The sequence below is a fragment of the Balaenoptera physalus genome, assembly GCF_965194825.1.
Source record: "Balaenoptera physalus genome assembly, chromosome: X".
NCBI classification, from domain to species: Eukaryota; Metazoa; Chordata; class Mammalia; order Artiodactyla; family Balaenopteridae; genus Balaenoptera; species Balaenoptera physalus.
In genome coordinates, this window is record NC_138903.1 from 91,655,127 (window position 1) to 91,673,909 (window position 18,783).

General features: G+C 38.9%; 1 protein-coding gene across 1 annotated transcript in view; it reads right to left on the minus strand.

Annotated features, from left to right (window-relative positions):
• LOC309652176 (nuclear RNA export factor 3-like) overlaps window positions 1-18,783 on the minus strand; it is a gene marked incomplete at its 3' end in the record, with an annotated part of 158,908 nt that overhangs the window by 67,104 nt on the left and 73,021 nt on the right. Inside the window, exons 6-8 of the mRNA XM_082445689.1 lie at window positions 15,818-17,037; window positions 14,934-14,984; window positions 10,460-10,541 (exon numbers count right to left, since the gene is read on the minus strand). Of these exons, the coding sequence (XP_082301815.1) occupies window positions 10,460-10,466 (7 nt within the window). The 5' untranslated portion in view covers window positions 10,467-10,541; window positions 14,934-14,984; window positions 15,818-17,037. The remainder of the gene's footprint in view (window positions 1-10,459; window positions 10,542-14,933; window positions 14,985-15,817; window positions 17,038-18,783) is intronic.

An 18,783-nucleotide genomic window follows, 5' to 3' on the forward strand; every position in this document is an offset into this window, starting at 1 on the left:
AAATCTAAACCATGACACAAATGAACATATCTACAAAACAGAAACAGACTCACAGACACAGAGAACAGACCTGTGGTTGCCAACGGGTGGTGGGGAGCGAAGGTTGGGAGTTTGGGATTAGCAGATGCAAACTATTATATATAAGATGGATAAACAACGAGGTCCTACGGTATATCATAGGGAACTATAATCAATATCCTGTGATATTGATGCAAGAGGGAGGAGATATGGGGATATATGTATATGTATAGCTGATTCACTTTGTTATACAGCAGAAACTAACACAACATTGTAAAGCAATTATCCTCCAATAAAGATGTTAAAAAAAAAAGATATCTCACACACATACACACACACACACAAAGAAAATTAAAGGCCAATATCACTGATGAACAGAGATGCAAAAATCCTCAACAAAATACTAGCAAACTGAATCCAATACTTTAAAAGGATCATACACCATGATCAAATGGGATTTATCCCAGGGATGCAAGGATTTTTCAATAGCCGCAGATCAATCAGTGTGACACACCACATTAACAAATTGAAGAATTAAAACCATATGATCAACTCAGTACGTGCAGAAAAAACTTTTGATAAAATTCAACACCCATTTATGATAAAAACTCTCCAGAAAGCAGGCATAGAGGGAACATAACTCGACATAATAAAGGCCATATATGACAAACTCACAGCTAACATCATACTCAATGGTGAAAAGCTGAAAGCATTTCTTCTAAGATCAGGAAAAGACCAGGATGCCCACTCATGCCACTTTTATTCAACATAGTTTTGGAAGTCCTAGCCACAGCAATCAGAGATGAAAAAGAAACAAAAGGAATCCAAACTGGAAAGGAAGAAATAAAACTGTCACTGTTTGCAGATGATATGATACTATACATAGAAAATCCTAAAGATGCCACCAGGAAACTACTAAAGCTCATCAATGAATTCAGTAAAGTTGCTGGATACAAAATTAACATACAGAAATTGTTTGCATTTCTATACACTAACAACAAAGTATCAGAAAGAGAAATTAAGGAAACAATCCTATTTACCATCCTTTATTAATTTTTATGTAGACAAATTGTCATATTTTCTCTTGGCTGTGTACCTAGGCGTGGAACTGCTGGGTCATATGGTAACTCTCTGTTTAACTGTTTGACGAACTGCCAGACTGTTTTCATGACTCTGACAGTCTTGAAGAGTACAGGCATACTTTGTTATCTTCTCGTGATTAGACTGTGGTTGTGGGTTTTGAGAAAAAATACCAAGGAGTTGAAGTGCCCTTCTCATCACATCATATCTGAAAGGACATGGTACCCATGTGACACCACTGGGTCACTGGAAAGGCTGACCTTCATCACTGGGTTAAGATGCTGTCGAGTTTCTCCAGTGTACAGTAACTGTTTTCCATTCACCTACTCAATTCTTTAGAAGTGACTCACTAAGTCAGCCCTGCCCTCAGAGGTGGAAGGGGGAAGGTTCACCTCATGGAGGGAAGGTATCTATATATATTATTTTGAATTGTTCAATAAAGAAAATTTATCTCCTCTCCCACTTCTTTATTAATTCATTTATTTATATTAGTATGGATTCATGTATATTTTTATTATAAAGTTTGTGTTATTTTACTGAATGGATACATCCTAAAAATGTGAATTCTGTGATGCAGTACAAGTATTTTGACTTGAGTCAGGAACCTGCCAAAGAGTTACCACCACCATTATATTTCAGCACTAGTATATTGTCTAATTGTGGTATATTAGACCATACTTTAGGCAATATATTTAACCATGGCAGAGTGTGAGACATCACTTTAGATGATTTCATTGCATACTCGGAAATCCATTAAGAAAGAAATAAAAACAGGTAAGACAGAGTTTATTTAAATGACCATAAAAATTATTGCTAACATGCCTTAAATTTATTTGCAAAATCCTTTTCAATGAAGCAAAAATATGGGATGTAAGGGGAAATGTATGCTTCATTTGAAAGTCCAATGTCTAAAGCACAGCCTTCAAATTGTCTGACTGATTCTGTGGAAGGTATTTTACAATTTGAGCTTTTTAGCAACTGGTAGCATTACAACATAATCCTTGTCTATATACAAGCAAATGAATTCTGTCCTGGGGACAGAAATACCTCCTGGAGAAATACTTATTTGTCTCCATTTGAACCTTCATTTCAACACTCATGGTCTGTAAATTTGACAAAGAGGTGGATGTTGACATTGTCAAGGTAAATTTCAGTGGACGTGTGGGAGAACACAGCCCCGTTAGATAAGGGATGAAGTCTGAGTCATAGGGCAGATGCAGGGAGATGTGAGTTGAGTATCAAGAATTCTTTGTAGAACTTTGGTACAAAGGGAAGAATCTATGTAAAGAGGACAGTAACTAGAGATGTGAAGAGGGGTTTGAGGCATTAAATTATGTTTTCAAATCATCAATTATAAGGGACTTGAGCAGGTTGAAATCTTAATGGGAAGGAGCCATCTCTTTTTAGATTTAACATCTGAATTTACCGCACCAGTCTTTCCACATTTTACTTCCTAGTTTCCACCTGGAGAAGCCTAAAACTTAACCAAAGGGATGGTGTGGAGTTTGATCTTAATGCCTGTTAACTGTATGAGTGGATGGATAGATGGATGCAGGATTTGTCAAAAATGTGCTGGGAATTCACAGACTTTTATCTCCAAGTGTAGAGCTCCTCATGCAGATGATTGAACCCATGGGGGTGGGTGGCTGAGAGGATGCGGCTTCTCAGGACTCTGCAACTGACGGCTGCAAGATGGGAGCCCTCAACGTCAGTGTTCAGAAGCGCATTTAGGCAGACCGCCACACCTTATGTCCTGGAGGGATCCATCCCTGACCTGAGCAGGTGAGTTCACAGACAGGCTTGCCTTCCACCTGGGGGAACGGGACTACTGTCTGCTCAGAAGCATGTTGTGGTCTAGCTCTTGTGCCATTTGGAAAGATTTAAGAAAGTATAGATTTGGCACCTCTCTAAACTTGAATTCAACATATATAACAGAGATATTTTTTACCTTCTAGGCATACACACTATCATTAGGAGCCCCCAGAGTCCACACACATACATACACACACACACACACTGGAGCTTACAAGCAGGCAGTAGCATTAGGAGAACCTGCAGGCTTATGCGGCTGTCGCTCATTGTTAGGCTGCCTAGGTAACTAGACCCATTTGCATTAAAAAAAATAATGACAATTATGATTAACAGAGTCTTTTGTATAGGAGAAAAGCTTTTATTTTAAATAACTTTGGTATCTAGTTAAATATGATGACAACAGATTTTCCACTTATCACGTCGGAAAGTATAACAATAAACTATTGAGGATTTCCAGTGGGTGAGCATGTGGGGAAGCCTACACATTCTGATATTGCTGGTGGGGACATCAGTCAGTACGTCTTTCCGGGTTGATTTGTCAATGTGCATTAAAGAGTCTGTGCACTTGCAGTCTGTATGTATTTGGGGCCTGCTTCTTCAAGTATTAATCCTCAGCATGACAACTGTCCCTCTATTAGAGAGTGCATATTCCTTATGACATAGGTTGTCTGGGGACTCTGCTTTCAAAATAACGGTTCAAACATACTCCCTTGTTTGTTTGTTTTAGCTTTATTGAGGTATAATTGATATACCAAAAAATTACAAATGTTCAATGTATACGTCTTCTTGAATTTGGACGTATGCATACACCCATAATACAATCACTACAACCAACATTCTAAACATATCCATCACCTCCAAAATTTTCCTTGTGTTCTTTTCACACTCCCCTGTTTTTACAGAGTAGGAAATTGAGGTCGAATCAGGTTTGCTGACTTGTAAAAATACAAGCAGACCTAGCATCCTGGAATCAGAAACGAAGATACAGATTATAAAGGTGACACAGGTCAGCAGGAAAGCAAAATTTACTTGACTTTGGTGTGATGTGTGGCTGAGCATCATGCAGTCTGTGTTTGGACATGTAAGGTGCTGGTCTCTGCTTTTCCTCTTAGTAGCAGGATGACCCCCAGCCAGGTTACCTAATCTCTGTCCATCGTCATTTCACCAGCTACAAATGGTGTAGAAATCATATTCTCTACCTACCAGGAATGTTGTGGGAAGTATATGAGATTAAAAAGTAGCATACATTCAGGAAAGCTGAGTTCTCCATGGTTTCCTGAGGTCAAGAGTCCTGCTTTTTGCAAGTTTTAAGTTCCAACCATCCTATGACCTTGCATAAATGGTCATTCAATTATGAAATAGTACAAGGACTTATTGAGTTCATCTGATACAGAGTGTGATAAGAGCTGTAGTGAAGACTGGAAAGTTATTACTTGGAAATCACTGCTTCTTCCTTCCCAACTACAGTCTTAAATGGAAAGGCTCTTTCCTAAATGGGATCTCATTTACCTCTATATCTGAGAGATTTTATCCAAAAAACAACGAGCACAAGGGAAATGACTTACCCAAAGCTGGATGATGTGCCTGGCCCCAGTGTCCTATTGCATTGTTCCTTTGTAAAGCCTCCTCTTTTGGGGTTATGTTGCACGTACTATTCTTGAAAAATTAACACAGAAGATAAAAAGTGGGATGCGAAAGTATATGAATAAAGTGAAATGGGGTAATGGTTTTGATGGTTTCTTTTTCAAACCCTATGGAGCTGATCCAGTGATTGTTTACCTTCTTCCTACACTAACTGACAAGTTACTCCAGCAAAGAGATAGGACACAGAAGTTAATACATAATGGAAACTTATACATTTCCCTTCTGCTTAACACTTCCAATTATCATCATACAGTCATGCTATTTATCAATCCCAAACTCCCTAACTATCCCTTCCCTCCACCCTTCCCCCCTGGTCAGTCATGCTATTTGGATTACGTCAAGGGAATCTCCTATCAAGGAAGAATGGGTATGGGATAGGAGAGGAACTAACATCTATTGAGTGCCCTGTGTACCATATGCTGTGTATGACACCTGATATATTTTGTTCTTTTGCTCCTCGAAACAACTGTCTCATATAGCTATAAATGTTTCCATTTTATAAATTAGAAAAGGCAAACTCAGAAATATTATGTAATTTCTAAGACTATTGCCATAAGTGTAGAGATCACAGAAATCCTAATCCTGAGGCAGTGCTCTCCTCATTTTTACTTTGTGGCCATGCAAGGCTTTGGGATAAGTGTTTTGAACTGAGTATGCTTTCCTTGACAAGTCATGCATGTATGGATGGATACTAATACTTTTCTTTCTCCAAGTGGACACTTTCAGTAAATATAAGCATCTAGATCTCAAAAAGAGATCTGGGCCATGGCTTTTCGCTGGAGTGTCTGGCAAATAATATTCACTCAGTAAAAATGCATTGAAATCACGAATCCATGGATCAGTGAATGCATGTAGAGCTCCTACAACAAAATACCAAAACGATCTGTAAACAGTTCACAGATGAAGAAATGGCCAATAATCACAAGAAAATATGTTCTAACTCACCAATAATTTAAGGAATGCAAATGAAAGCATTTAAATATCCTTTTATCACCTATCATCTGACAAATATAGAAAAAAACGAATAAAAATCAACAAAAAAATCACAAATAAAAACTTGAAAACTGGCTATGTGTGTGGAGGCGGAGAAGCAACTTCAGTACAAGTCCAGGATACAGAACGCTGTTAGAAATAAATTTAAATATTATGGACAACAGTTTAGAGGTGGGTAAGAAATGAGAATGCCCCGATGCTTTATGAGGGAATTTAAACTACTGAAATAAGCCACAGGGGGACTTCCCTGGCAGTCCAGTGGTTAATACTTCGCCTTCCAATGCAGGGGGTGTGGGTTCGATCCCTGGTCAGGGAGCTAAGATCCCACATGCCTTGCAGCCAAACAACCAAAACATAAAACAGAAGTAATATTGTAACAAATTCAATAAAGACTTTAAAAATGGTCCACATCAAAAAAAAAAAAAATCCGCCCCCCCCCCAAAAAAAAGTGAAGTCCCAGGGAAGATGTTTAGCATTGCAGGGAAATTTTTTCACATGGACAAAAGTAAGCTGGTAAGAGGATATTTGCTGCAGCATTGCATGAAATAGAAAAGAAAAAAGGTAAAATATAGGAAGCAATCTAAATGTCCATAACTATATGACTAAAGGCTAACAAACCATTTATACTTCTCTATGGGCTTCAAGGCAAAATAGAAAAAACTTTAATTCCAGAATTAGCTGCTGATCAGGAGATAAAAAAATTGTATCCCTGATTAATTAAAATCCACTACAGTCAATAATCTGGTCTGAATAATGGTCATAATAATGGATAACTTGAATAGTTGTTAGGATTAAAGGACATGAATATAAAGTACAATTTCTTAAACCACCTCCTTACATAACATCTTCCTTCATATCACACTTTCCTAACATATCACAGTGCAGAAATAAATGAAATAGAGACAAAGAAGACAATAGCAAAGATCAATAAAACTAAAAGCTGGTTCTTTGAGAAGATAGATAAACAAAATTGATTAACCTTTAGCCAGACTCGAGAAAAAAAGGGAGAGAACGCAAATCAATAAAATTAGAAATGAAAATGGAGAAGTTACAACTGACGCCACAGAAATACAAAGGATTATAAGAGACTACTACAAACAACTACATGCCAATAAAATGGACAACCTTGAAGAAATGGACAAATTCTTGGAAAGGTACAATTTTCCAAGACTGAACCAGGAAGAATTAGAAAATATAAACAGACCCATCACAAGTAATGAAATTGAAACTGTAATTAAAAATCTTCCAACAAACAAAAGTCCAGGACCAGATGGCTTCACAGGCGAATTCTATCAAACATTTAGAGAAGAGCTAACACCTATCCTTCTCAAACTCTTCCAAAAAATTGCAGAGGGAGGAACACTCCCAAATTCGTTCTACAAGGCCACCATCACCCTGATACCAAAACCAGACAAAGATATCACAAAAAAAGAAAATTACAGACCAATATCACTGATGAACATAGATGCAAAAATCCTCAACAAAATACCAGCAAACAGAATCCAACAACACATTGAAAGAACCATACACCATGATCAAGTGGGATTTATCCCAGGAATGCAAGGATTCTTCAATATACGCAAATCAATCAATGTGATACACCATATTAACAAATTAAGGAATAAAAACCATATGATTATCTCAATAGATGCAGAAAAAGCTTCTGACAAAATTCAACACCCATTTATGATAAAACCTCTCCAGAAAATGGGCATAGAGAGAACCTACCTCAACATAATAAAGGCCATATATGACAAACCCACAGCCAACAACTTCCTCAATGGTGAAAAACTGAAAGCATTTCCACTAAGATCAGGAACAAGACAAGGATATCCACTCACCACTCTTATTCAACATAGTTTTGGACGTCCTAGTCACGGCAATCAGAGAAGAAAAAGAAATAAAAGGAATACAAATTGGAAAAGAAGAAGTAAAACTGTCACTGTTTGCAGATGACATGATACTATAGATAGAAAATCCTAAAGATGCCACCAGAAAACTACTAGAACTAATCAATGAATCTGGTAAAGTTGCAGGATACAAAATTAATGCACAGAAATCTCTTACATTCTTATACACTAACAATGAAAAATCAGAAAGAGAAATTAAGGAAACAATCCCATTTACCATCACAACAACAAGAATAAAATACCTAGGAATAAACTGACCGAAGGAGACAAAAGACCTGTATGCAGAAAACTAGAAGACACGGATGAAAGAAATCAAAGATGACATAAACAGATGGAGAAATATACCGTGTTCTTGGATTGGAAGAATGAGTATTGTGAAAATGACGGTACTACTCAAAGCAATCTACAGAGTCAATGCAATCCCTATCAAATTACCAATGACATTCCTCACAGAATTAGAACAAAAAAATTTACAATTTGTATGCAAACACAAAAGACCCAAGACATCCAAAGCAATCTTGAGAAAGAAAAACAGAGCTGGAAGAATCAGGCTCCCGGACTTCAAACTATACTACAAAGCTACAGTAATCAAGACAGTGTGGTACTGGCACAAAAACAGAAATATAGATCAGTGGTACAGGATAAAAAGCCCAGCGATAAACCCACGCACATATGGTCACCTAATTTATGACAAAGGAGGCAAGAACATACAGTGGGGAAAAGACAGCCTCTTTAATAAGTGGTGCTGGGAAAACTGGACAGCTACATGTAAAAGAATGAAATTAGAACACTCCCTGACACCATACACAAAAATAAACTCAAAATCGTCTAAAGACCTAAATGTAAGACCAGACACTATAAAACTCTTAGAGGAAAACATAGGAAAAACACTCTTTGATGTAAACCACAGCAAGGTCTTTTTTGACTCACCTCCTAGAGTAATGAAAATAAAAGCAAAAATAAACAAATGGGACCTAATGAAACTTAAAAGCTTTTGTACAGCAAAGGAAACCATAAACAAGACAAAAAGACAACCCCCAGAATGGGAGAAAATATTTGCAAAGGAAGCAACGGACAAAGGATTAATCTCCAAAATTTACAAGCAGCTCATGCAGCTCAATATCAAAAAAACAAACAACCCAATTAAAAAATGGGCAGAAGGCCTAAATAGACATTTCTCCAAAGGAGACATACAGATGGCCAAGAGGCACATGAAAAGATGCTCAACATCACAAATTATTAGAGAAATGCAAATCAAAACTACAATGTGGCATCACCTCACACCAGTCAGAATGGCCATCATCAAAAAAATCTACAAACAATAAATGCTGGAGAAGGTGTGGAGGAAAGGGAACCCTCTTGCACTGTTGGTGGGAATGTAAATTGATACAGCCACTATGGAGAACAGTTTGGAGGTTCCTTAAAAAACTAAAAATAGGACTACCATATGACCCAACAATCCCACTACTGGGCATATACCCTGAGAAAACCATAATTCAAAAGGACACATGTATCTCAATGTTCATTGCAGCACTATTTACAATAGACAGGACATGGAAGCAACCTAAATGTCCAACGACAGATGAATGGGTAAAGAAGGTGTGGCACATATATACAATGCAATATTACTCAGCCACACAAAGGAATGAAACTGGGTCATTTGTAGAGATGTGGATGGATCTAGAGTGTGTCATACAGAGTGAAGTAAGCCAGAAAGAGAAAAACAAATATGTATATTAACACATATATGTGGAATCTAGAAAAATGGTACAGGTGAACCTATTTGCAGGGCAGGAATAGAGACGTAGCCATAGAAAACGGACATGTGGACACAGTGGGGGAAGGGGATGGTGGGACGAATTGGGAGATTAGGATTGACATATATATACTACCATGCGTGAAATACATAGCTAGCAGGAACATGCTATTACGAACATGCTATAAAGCACAGGAAGCTCAGCTCAGTGCTCTGTGATGACCTAGATGGGGGGGATGGGGGGGTCGCTGGGAGGGAGGTCCAAGAGGGAGGGGATATAGGTATACATATAGCTGATTCACTTCACTGTACAGCAGAAGTAACACAACACTGTAAAGCAATTATACTCTAATAAAAAAAAGTACAATTTCTTAAAGCACTTCCTTACATATCACTTTCCTTCCCTCCAGATCACCTGTCTCAATGGCAACACCTGAGCTTCTGTCTGAGCCCTACTCCCCGCTTCAGGGATCAGCCAATGGATGTGGCCCAGACACCCAGGTCTCTTGGCACAAGGGGCAGAGTTTCATCTCCTCTGTCATCTTCCTCACCCTGAGGGTTTGGTGAGTGAGTACTCATGGGGCCACAATAGCAGGGAGTGTGATCGACCACTTCTCCAGCCCTGGAAGCCCATCTTCTAAAAGGGAGGCTGCTCTGTGTCCTCTAGGGAGGGCGAGGGATAGAACCTCATCCCATCCTGCCACTTATGTGGCCAGGTGACCTAGGCTCTGTCAGCCTGAGCTTGGGCATCTGTGACGTGGGACTCACGATACCTGTGTCACAGAGCTGTCCTGAGGGGTGAATGAGGAAACCTGTCCAGAGTATATGGCATGTGGTGGGACTTCAGTGCCCTTTAAGTGTTGGGGCACAGAAGTAGGGGCTGCCTGAGCCTCGGGGCTAAGACAGGCATTGTGAAAAGTCATTTCTCTCTGTTTCTCCTACAGAGATTACATACATCTAGAGGAAGGGAGCAAATATCTCTCTGACATATGTTGACTTGAAGAGTTTGAGATAGTAGGTTCTCTTCATTCTCTGGTGTTACAGAAGCTCCTAAGAGCTGCTCCACATCATACCTGTGTGCTGATCCTAATCCGGTTCCCCACGCTGGGAAGACAGGTTTGCCTTTGACTCACCTGATGAGCTCAGTGAGAGGTGGCACCAGAGCAGCGAGGTGTGGTGTTTGCCTAACTGCTGCTCCTGGACTGCTCTGTACGTTAATATGTTTATAGGAAAATTTGGGACTCACCCCACATTCACCAGTGCAGGGGTCCTCAGATCATGCATCATCCAGCCACATCACACCAGGACTGCAGCCATCTGCTGTCTCCCTGAGAGGCAAAATTCCGAGGGTTACTAACATTTCTTTGACACACAATTATCCATTCTTCCACTCACTAATAACTAAATATATATTGAGCTTTAGAGCCCATACTATTCCACTGAAAGTGCCTTATTAACTCTATGGTTCAAATGAGAGGGTAGAAAGAGAAATGCATGTATGGGCAAATTCAGGGGTTATTTCTGAGATGAGCTGGCTCCTTCACATTAACTCTTAAAGTTGTTGAAGTTTCAAAGAATTGATTTTTTTAAAAGCTCTCTCTTTGTTCCCTCATCAAAGTTCCAGAAAGAGTTTTCTGCATTCCCTGTTAACATTCCATTTCCCACTGTCTCCTTATCTCACTGCGCAGTAGCTTCTGTCTCCATGATTGCAATGAACGTGTTCTCACCAAGGTCACAAGCTACCTTTTTGTCACTAAGTCCAGATATTTTATATAAATATATTAATATATGAATACTATTACTTTTAATGACCATCTAACATATGTATGCTTGTATAGACTGCTCCTTTCACATAACAACAAATCTTTGACAGTTTCCCAGGTTCTGGAGCATGAGGAGCTGGGCACAAACCCAAAATGCTCTGTTCCCAAACTATGCTGTCCTGAGCCAAGTCCTTATGTCTCTGTCCCTCAGCTTTTCATCTATGAAACACCATATCTAATTCATAATACACCTGTGAGCATAAATGAGTCAATGCCTAAAAAACACTTGGTTATAATGCATTTTAGTCATTTTTATTTCTTTGTCTCTATCTTTATTGGGTATGAGCATTTCTACTATCTCTATGGTATAGACTGATTTTTAATCACAATCACTGACCCTTGGAGGTATGCTGATAGAAGATGAGCAGGTGACAAAACCATATGTAGGATGAGAGCTTATCTTTTGTACATAAATATGTAAATCCAGGCATGCATGTGTAAATGTATAAGTACCAGCATAAGAAAATTTCTGAAAGAATGTAATACAGATGAAAACCTTAGCAGGGCTTTTCTTTTGGTGGTATGTTTGAGGATATTTTATTTCCTTTTTATGTTAATTAATTTTTAGTATAAAAATGCTTTATGTTATTTATTTTTTACTATAATAAACACCCCACAATACACATTCTTTCACTTATATAAAATAATAAAATGCAGAGAAATTTAAGCATTCTCAGCCCTACAGGAAACCTACAAGAAAGCCACTCAACTTTAGAAAAGGAACATCCAGGGGCACAGGAAGGGAGACAAGATGTTGGGGGAGCCCCTACTGGCAGGACAGGTCACAGGTCCCCATATTCCAAACCACACTAATTATTATCAGTATTTAAATCTCTGCTTAGTTAACTAGGAAAAAAGCATGGTATCTTACTGTGTTTCATTTTGCTTTACCCTGATTGAAAGTAGGGTTGAAGGTCTTATCATCTGAAAGGCAGTAATGTACACTGGTTAGATGAAGGGCTCAAGAGCCACAAGCCTGTGTTCAAATCTAAGCCTCAGCACTTGCTAGTCCTGCCCTTGCTGTGCCTCAGTGTCCCCTTCTGTTTAAAGTCTCCTCATAGGTTATAGTGAGGATGAAACAAGTAGGTATAAGTTTAGCCTTTACAACAGTGTTGGGCACTGAGGAAGTCGGCAATAAATATTAATCATTCTTATCACACCTAAATTGGACATTAGTGTTTCTACTGCCATTTTTATTGTGTGGGCTTATAATGACCTTCATAATATCATGTTTGTCAAAAACAGCAGCTTACAAAGCTGTAACTAGGATATCATCTCATAACTATTCTTTAAATATGCAGTTATATTTGCATAATAAAATTTCTGAAAATAAATATTCAAATGATAACAGTGCTTATCCATGAGTAATAGACTTTTTAGGGTTTCTAATGATTTTTCCCTCTCCTGCTTTATCCATTTTTTATCTGTATCAAAAGTGTCTTGATTTTGGAAGTGAAAAAAAATATAAGAATAAATAAATATCCCTAGCCCTTTCCACAGGAAAGTGGCTCAGCATCAGAGTGAGGAACATCCTTAAGCCAAGGGAATTAGGTAATAGCATAGTGCCAGAAGTAGTTCATGACTCTACCACATGACAGTCCCAATTGGGCAGCTTCAGGGACATTACAGATGCCTAGGAGAGGGGCAAGTATGTCTCTCAAATAAACCTTACATTTAGCAGTCAGACAATGTCTCCACTTCCCAGGATTCTAGTTAAGGTCATGAGATGAAAATAGTTTCACAACATGCTTCCTTCTGTTCTCTCCCAAATAAAGCCCCTTGAACTGAAACCAGGTTCATTGGTTTAACCACACAGTTAGCCAAGCTCAATTTGCAGCTTATCTGTCAGGAGGAAAAGTAGAGTGATTCATACATCAAATATTCTGGCTCTTCAGGGGCTTCCCAAGGGACTAGTTGCTGTCTCACCTGACCGGAGGCACTGACAGGGAACCAGTATACCTTGGATGCCTGGGGGCTACTGAGAACGAATGAGAGCTCTGCAGCCTATTGTCCAACCAGAGAACCTGCAGTACCACAGACAGACACCAGAGGGAGAAAGACATTACAAACTCAAAAAAAAAAAAAAAGCCCAGCAAATCTCTCAAATTAGGAAATTACATGAACAAGTCCAGAGAAGATGCATCATCAAAACAGGGTTGCAAGGCCCCGAGAATCTCTAGCCAGGCTGAGTGGAGACGATCTTACCCTGTATAAAACCAGTCCATAAAGACTGAGAGAGAAGACTGCTTTTTCAAATGCACAAATCCCAGAAAATAGTAATAAGGCATACAGAGAAACAGGGAAACTTGGCCCAATCAAAGGAACAAAATAAATCTCAAGAAACCAATCATAAAGAAATGAAGATCTACAAATTATCTGACGAATTCAAAATAATCATCTAAGACAACTAAACAAAATCAGGAAAATGAGCATGCACAAAATGAGAATATCAACAGAGATAGAAATTATAAAAAAGAACCAAACAAATTCTGCAGCTGAAGAATATAATAATTGAATTGAAAATTTCGTTAGAGGGGTTCAACAGAATATTTGATCAAGCAGAAGAAAGAACCAGCAAATGTGAAGATAGGTCATTTGAAATTATGGAGTCAGAGGAACAAAAAGAAAAAAGAATGAAGAAAAGTGAAGAAAGCTTAAGGGACTTACAGTACACCAACAAGAAGATCAATATATACATTACAGGATTCCAAGAAGGAGGAGACAGAGAAAAGGGGGCAGAGAGTTTATTTGAAGAAATAATGGCCACAGATTTCACAAATGGACATCCAGCTTCAAGAAGCTCAAATGACTTTAACTAGGATGAACACAAACAGGCATTATAATCAAACTGTCAAAAGTTGAGACAATGAGAGACTCTTAATAGAAGCAAGAGAAAGTGGATGACCACGTACCAAAAACTATAAGTGGATTTCTCAGAAGACCAGAATGGAGTAGGATGATATATTCAAAGTGCTGAAAGAAAAAAAAAAAATCCCAAACAAGAATACTTTATCTGAAAAAACTTTCCTTCAAAAATGAAGGAGAAATAAAGACCTTCCCAGATATACAAAAGCTGAGGGAGTTCATCATAATTAGACCTACCTTATAAGAAATGCTAAAGGGAGTCCTTCAAGTTGAAACCAAAGGATGTGAGACAGCATCATGTGTATTCAGTAGAAACCATATTTCAAATTTTGAATTTTGATCTTTCCCCAGGCTAGTGATATGCGATATGATACTCTCTTGTAATGCTGGGTGGCAGCATCGAGCCACAGCTCCTGGTCAGTCACAAGATCACTAGGGTAAACAACCGATACCCTTCCAACCATCCTGTACCCATACAACCATTTTGCTTTTCACCTCCAGTTCAGTATTCAATAAATTACTTGAGATACTCAACACTTTATTATAAAATAGGCTTTGTGTTTGATGATTTTGCCCAACTGTAGGCTAATATAAGTGCTCTGAGCATGTTTAATGTAGGTTAGATTTGGTAGATTTGGTAGGTTTGGTGTATTAAATGCATTTTCAACTTACAATGGGTTTCTCAGGATGTAACATCTCTGACCAATCAAGTAGCAATGAATGACTCTAGTCCCCAGTCTGAATCCTCTAAACACATATCCCACTGAAAGAGACCAGACTCCTTTGGAGAAATGGCTGATTCCAGCTCCAAAGAAGGAATTGTACCACATGTGTCTAGACCGCACTCTCATACCAGAAAGCACGTCAAAAGGACCCATAAACCAGCTTGAAGGGTCTCCCACTGGCCAAAGATAGAACAATTTGACATCAAATTAAATAATGACTACAATGGACAAATATACAAATGTCTATGAGTCATGATAACATTCTAAAAGAAAAGCAAAACACAAATAAAACCAACTCACTGCTCACCTTTGGAGGATCCCAGGGAAATGACTCTCATTCTTTTAAAAAGTGGAAATACTGCAAAAGAATTAAAAACATTCATCCTTCCCTTCCTGTGCAAACTATACCTCCGCATAACCTAACTGTTGATGGGGGGAGGTTCCTTTTACAGTAGAATTCTGGCTAATAAATGCAAAAGAAATTACAGAATTAGAACATCACCGTTTTACAAACTTTAATGACAAGCAGATCTAGGCAACTATTTTGGGAGGTTGCAAAAAAATGAGGTAAAAAGCAGATGGGGAAATTTAATAATGGATAGATCAGGTTGACAACACCTGAACCCAGTGATCAATTTAGTGTCAGAAGAGACAGCCAGACAGAATGAGCCTCCTGGTGTAAGGCTAAAAGTAGTACAACACCTCATCTGGAGCATTCTTGCCAAAAAATGTGAACTGGATCAAGCCTCTAAATCTAATCATCACTGTTACAGAAATAGGGGAGGAAGGCAGAAGAACATAAACAACACAATAAGGATACAATCAGCAGAGTCAAGAACGCAAACTCCACAGGACAAAAGATGCAATTTCTTAAGCAAATAGTTGGAAGGTTAAAAAAAACAAGGAGGCCTTTTTTACATACATGACACTTAAGACTTCAGAGAAATTACAATGAAAACCACAATGAGATACTACAGCATGCTCTCCTGAACAATAAAAATGAGAAAGATGGAAAATATCAAGTGTTGGTGAGGATAGGGAATATAGCCTGAAAAAACCACTTTGAAAACGACTTGGCAATTCCTACTGAGCTCAACATACACAAACCCTATGACGCTCCTGGGTGGTCAGGAGCATTGTGTACTGTTAGCCTGCTGTACAGATGAGGCATGTGAAAGGGTAGTGACTTACCTCAAGTGTCCCAACGATGGGGCCCGATCTCCTCACTCTTGCTCCAGGAACCCGTCTAGCAGACTCGACAACACATTTGGTTCTTCTCTATCAGCTCATGCTCCTGGGGCTCAGAGTCCACACCCTTCTCTGATGTTCCACTGTAAGGAGATAAGACAGCACATGGAATAGAGAGGAAAGTGAGATGACGGGAAGGCACATGAAACACCGGGGAAGAGGTGAGGATGTTCTGCCTGCCCCCTCTCAGTTCACTGGAAGCTGTGCAGTGGTGCTTTTCCTATTCCCCAGCTCCATCACACAGCCCCCTCTGCACACACAGCAGTGACACTGAGGCTCACACGTCATGGACATGTGCACTTATCCCTGCTTTTGTTACATGTCCAAGTATTCTCTCTGGAGGTCATGCTATCATGGTAATGTCAGAGGCATCACACTAAACAGAATGAAGGTTGCAAATTTGGAATGGGAACTAACATTGCTGAGGACCTACTAGATGCCACATGCTGTAGGTTGTTATTTTTTATCTTCAAATTCTCAAAGCAATGCTCTGTGGGCATCATTACTTCCTTTCTACAGATTAGGAGATACTCAGGCTCAGAGAGCAAAGTACATGTTCAAAGAATCCTAAGGAGACATCAAATGGACACAAAATCCAAGTTGAAGGGGATAAGACAGGCCAATTCTGGGACAATTTGAGCATCAAAATACACAATAATAATAAACCCTCTGAGCAAAATAGGAATCTATGACTCATACTGATATAAATACTTGAATAAATGCATAAATAAATAAATCATAGGGAGAAGGAAAAGGTCTGCCACACAGTCGAAAGCCAATGAATAAATCTAGAAGGAATAACAAAATTGGAAAAACAACACTTGACAAATATCATAGTAACAAGTGATTCAGGCAAGATCCCTAAATGGATGCCCAGTCTGCACCAAATCCCACAGCAGTCATGGAGTCACTATGGTAACGATGCTGGCCAAGGAAAGCTGGGGAAAAGCAAACAACCACCACCCTGGTTTGGTTCCTAATATGTGCTAGGAACTGAGCAGGACTGACATGACACACAGTAATTAACCTAATGTATTCCTGACAATAAAGATCCCTGGCAGCTTTAGCGATATACACATACATGCATACATACCCATATACATACATGCTCTCTTCTTCTCCTCTCCCCACTCAAGATCCCAGTAATTCATTGCGGTGAATAGCTGGGGGGTGGGTGAGAAAGGAATATACAACAGTTCAACAGATTCAATTCTAAACACACATATCCATATATAGTTGAAAGGTACTAAGCTATTCTAGTGATGGAGATGAACTGTAGAATTGTCTCTGGGACATTTTCCTCCCTAGTTTCAGTACATTGCCAATAACCTCTAAAAGCTGATATGGAAATATAAGCATATGCATGTTATACATCAAGAATCATTTTCAGGGCTTCCCTGGTGGCGCAGTGGTTGAGAATCTGCCTGCTAATGTAGGGGACACGGGTTCGAGCCCTGGTCTGGGAGGATCCCACATGCCGCGGAGCAACTAGGCCCGTGAGCCACAGCTACTGAGCCTGTGCGTCTGGAGCCTGTGCTCCGCAACAAGAGAGGCCGCGATAGTGAGAGGCCCGCGCACCGCGATGAAGAGTGGCCCCCGCTTGCCACAACTGGAGAAAGCCCTAGCACAGAAACGAAGACCCAACATAGCAATCAATCAATCAATCAATCAATAAATCTTAAAAAAAAAAAAGAATCATTTTCAACCTAGAGTAAGTAGCCTAAGCTTTCAACCAAAAAATTCCTCAATGGCTACTTTTTGACATTTGGCCACTGAACAGTTTAGTGAAAAGTAAACACATGTAAATTGCAATTTAAAAATACTATCATTCATGATAGCACTAAAAAGTATGAAATACTTAGGAATAATCTCTCCATATATGTGAAAGGTCTATACATTGAACACTACAAAACATTGCTGACAGAAATTAAAGAAGATCTAAATAAATGGAGAAACATACCATCTTCATATGTCAGAAGACTCAATGTTGTAAAGATGTAGATTCTCTTCTAACTGATCTATAGATTCAGTGCAATCCTAATAAAAATCCTAGCAGATATTGTTTTTTTAAGAAATTGACAGGCTCGGGACTTCCCTGGCAGTCCAGTGGTTAAGACTCCACACTTCCACTACCGAGAGCGCAGGTTTGATCCCTGATGGGGGAACTAAGATCCCGCATGCCACAGGGTGTGGCAAAAACAAACAAACAAAAAAGAAATTGACAGGCTGATTCTAAAATTCATGTTGAAATGCAAAGGCCCTAGACTATGGAAAACAACTCTGAAAAAGAAGAACAAAGCTAGAGGATCAAAACTACCTGACTTCAAGAATCATTGTAAACTTTCAGTAATCAAGACAGTGTGGTACTTACTGGCATCAAGGAAGACAAGTAGATCAGTGGAATAGAATAAGCAGTCCATTTCTGGACTCAGACAACTGATTTTTGACAAAAGTCGTAATGGCAACTCAGTGGAGAAAAGATAGTCTTTTCAACAGACGGGGCTGGGACAAATGGATAGCCACATGCACAAATATAAACTTTGATCCATGTATTGCACCATATACAGAAGTCAACTCAAAATGGATCACAGACCTAACTATAAAATGTAAAACTTCTGGAATAAAACACGGGAGAAAATCCTTGTGACCTTGGGTCAGGGGAAGATTCCATAGATGCAAAACCAAAACTACAATCCATAAGTGAACAAACCAATAAATTGGACTTCTCAAAGTTAAACATTTCTGCTATTCCAAAGACACTGTTGAGAGAATTAAAAGACAAGCCACTCATTGGGAGAAAATATTTGCAAATCATGTATCTGATAAAGGTCTTGTATCCAGAATATAAAAATTTCACAAAGGTAAATAAGAAGAAAACAGATACTCTAACAAATAAATGGACAAAATAT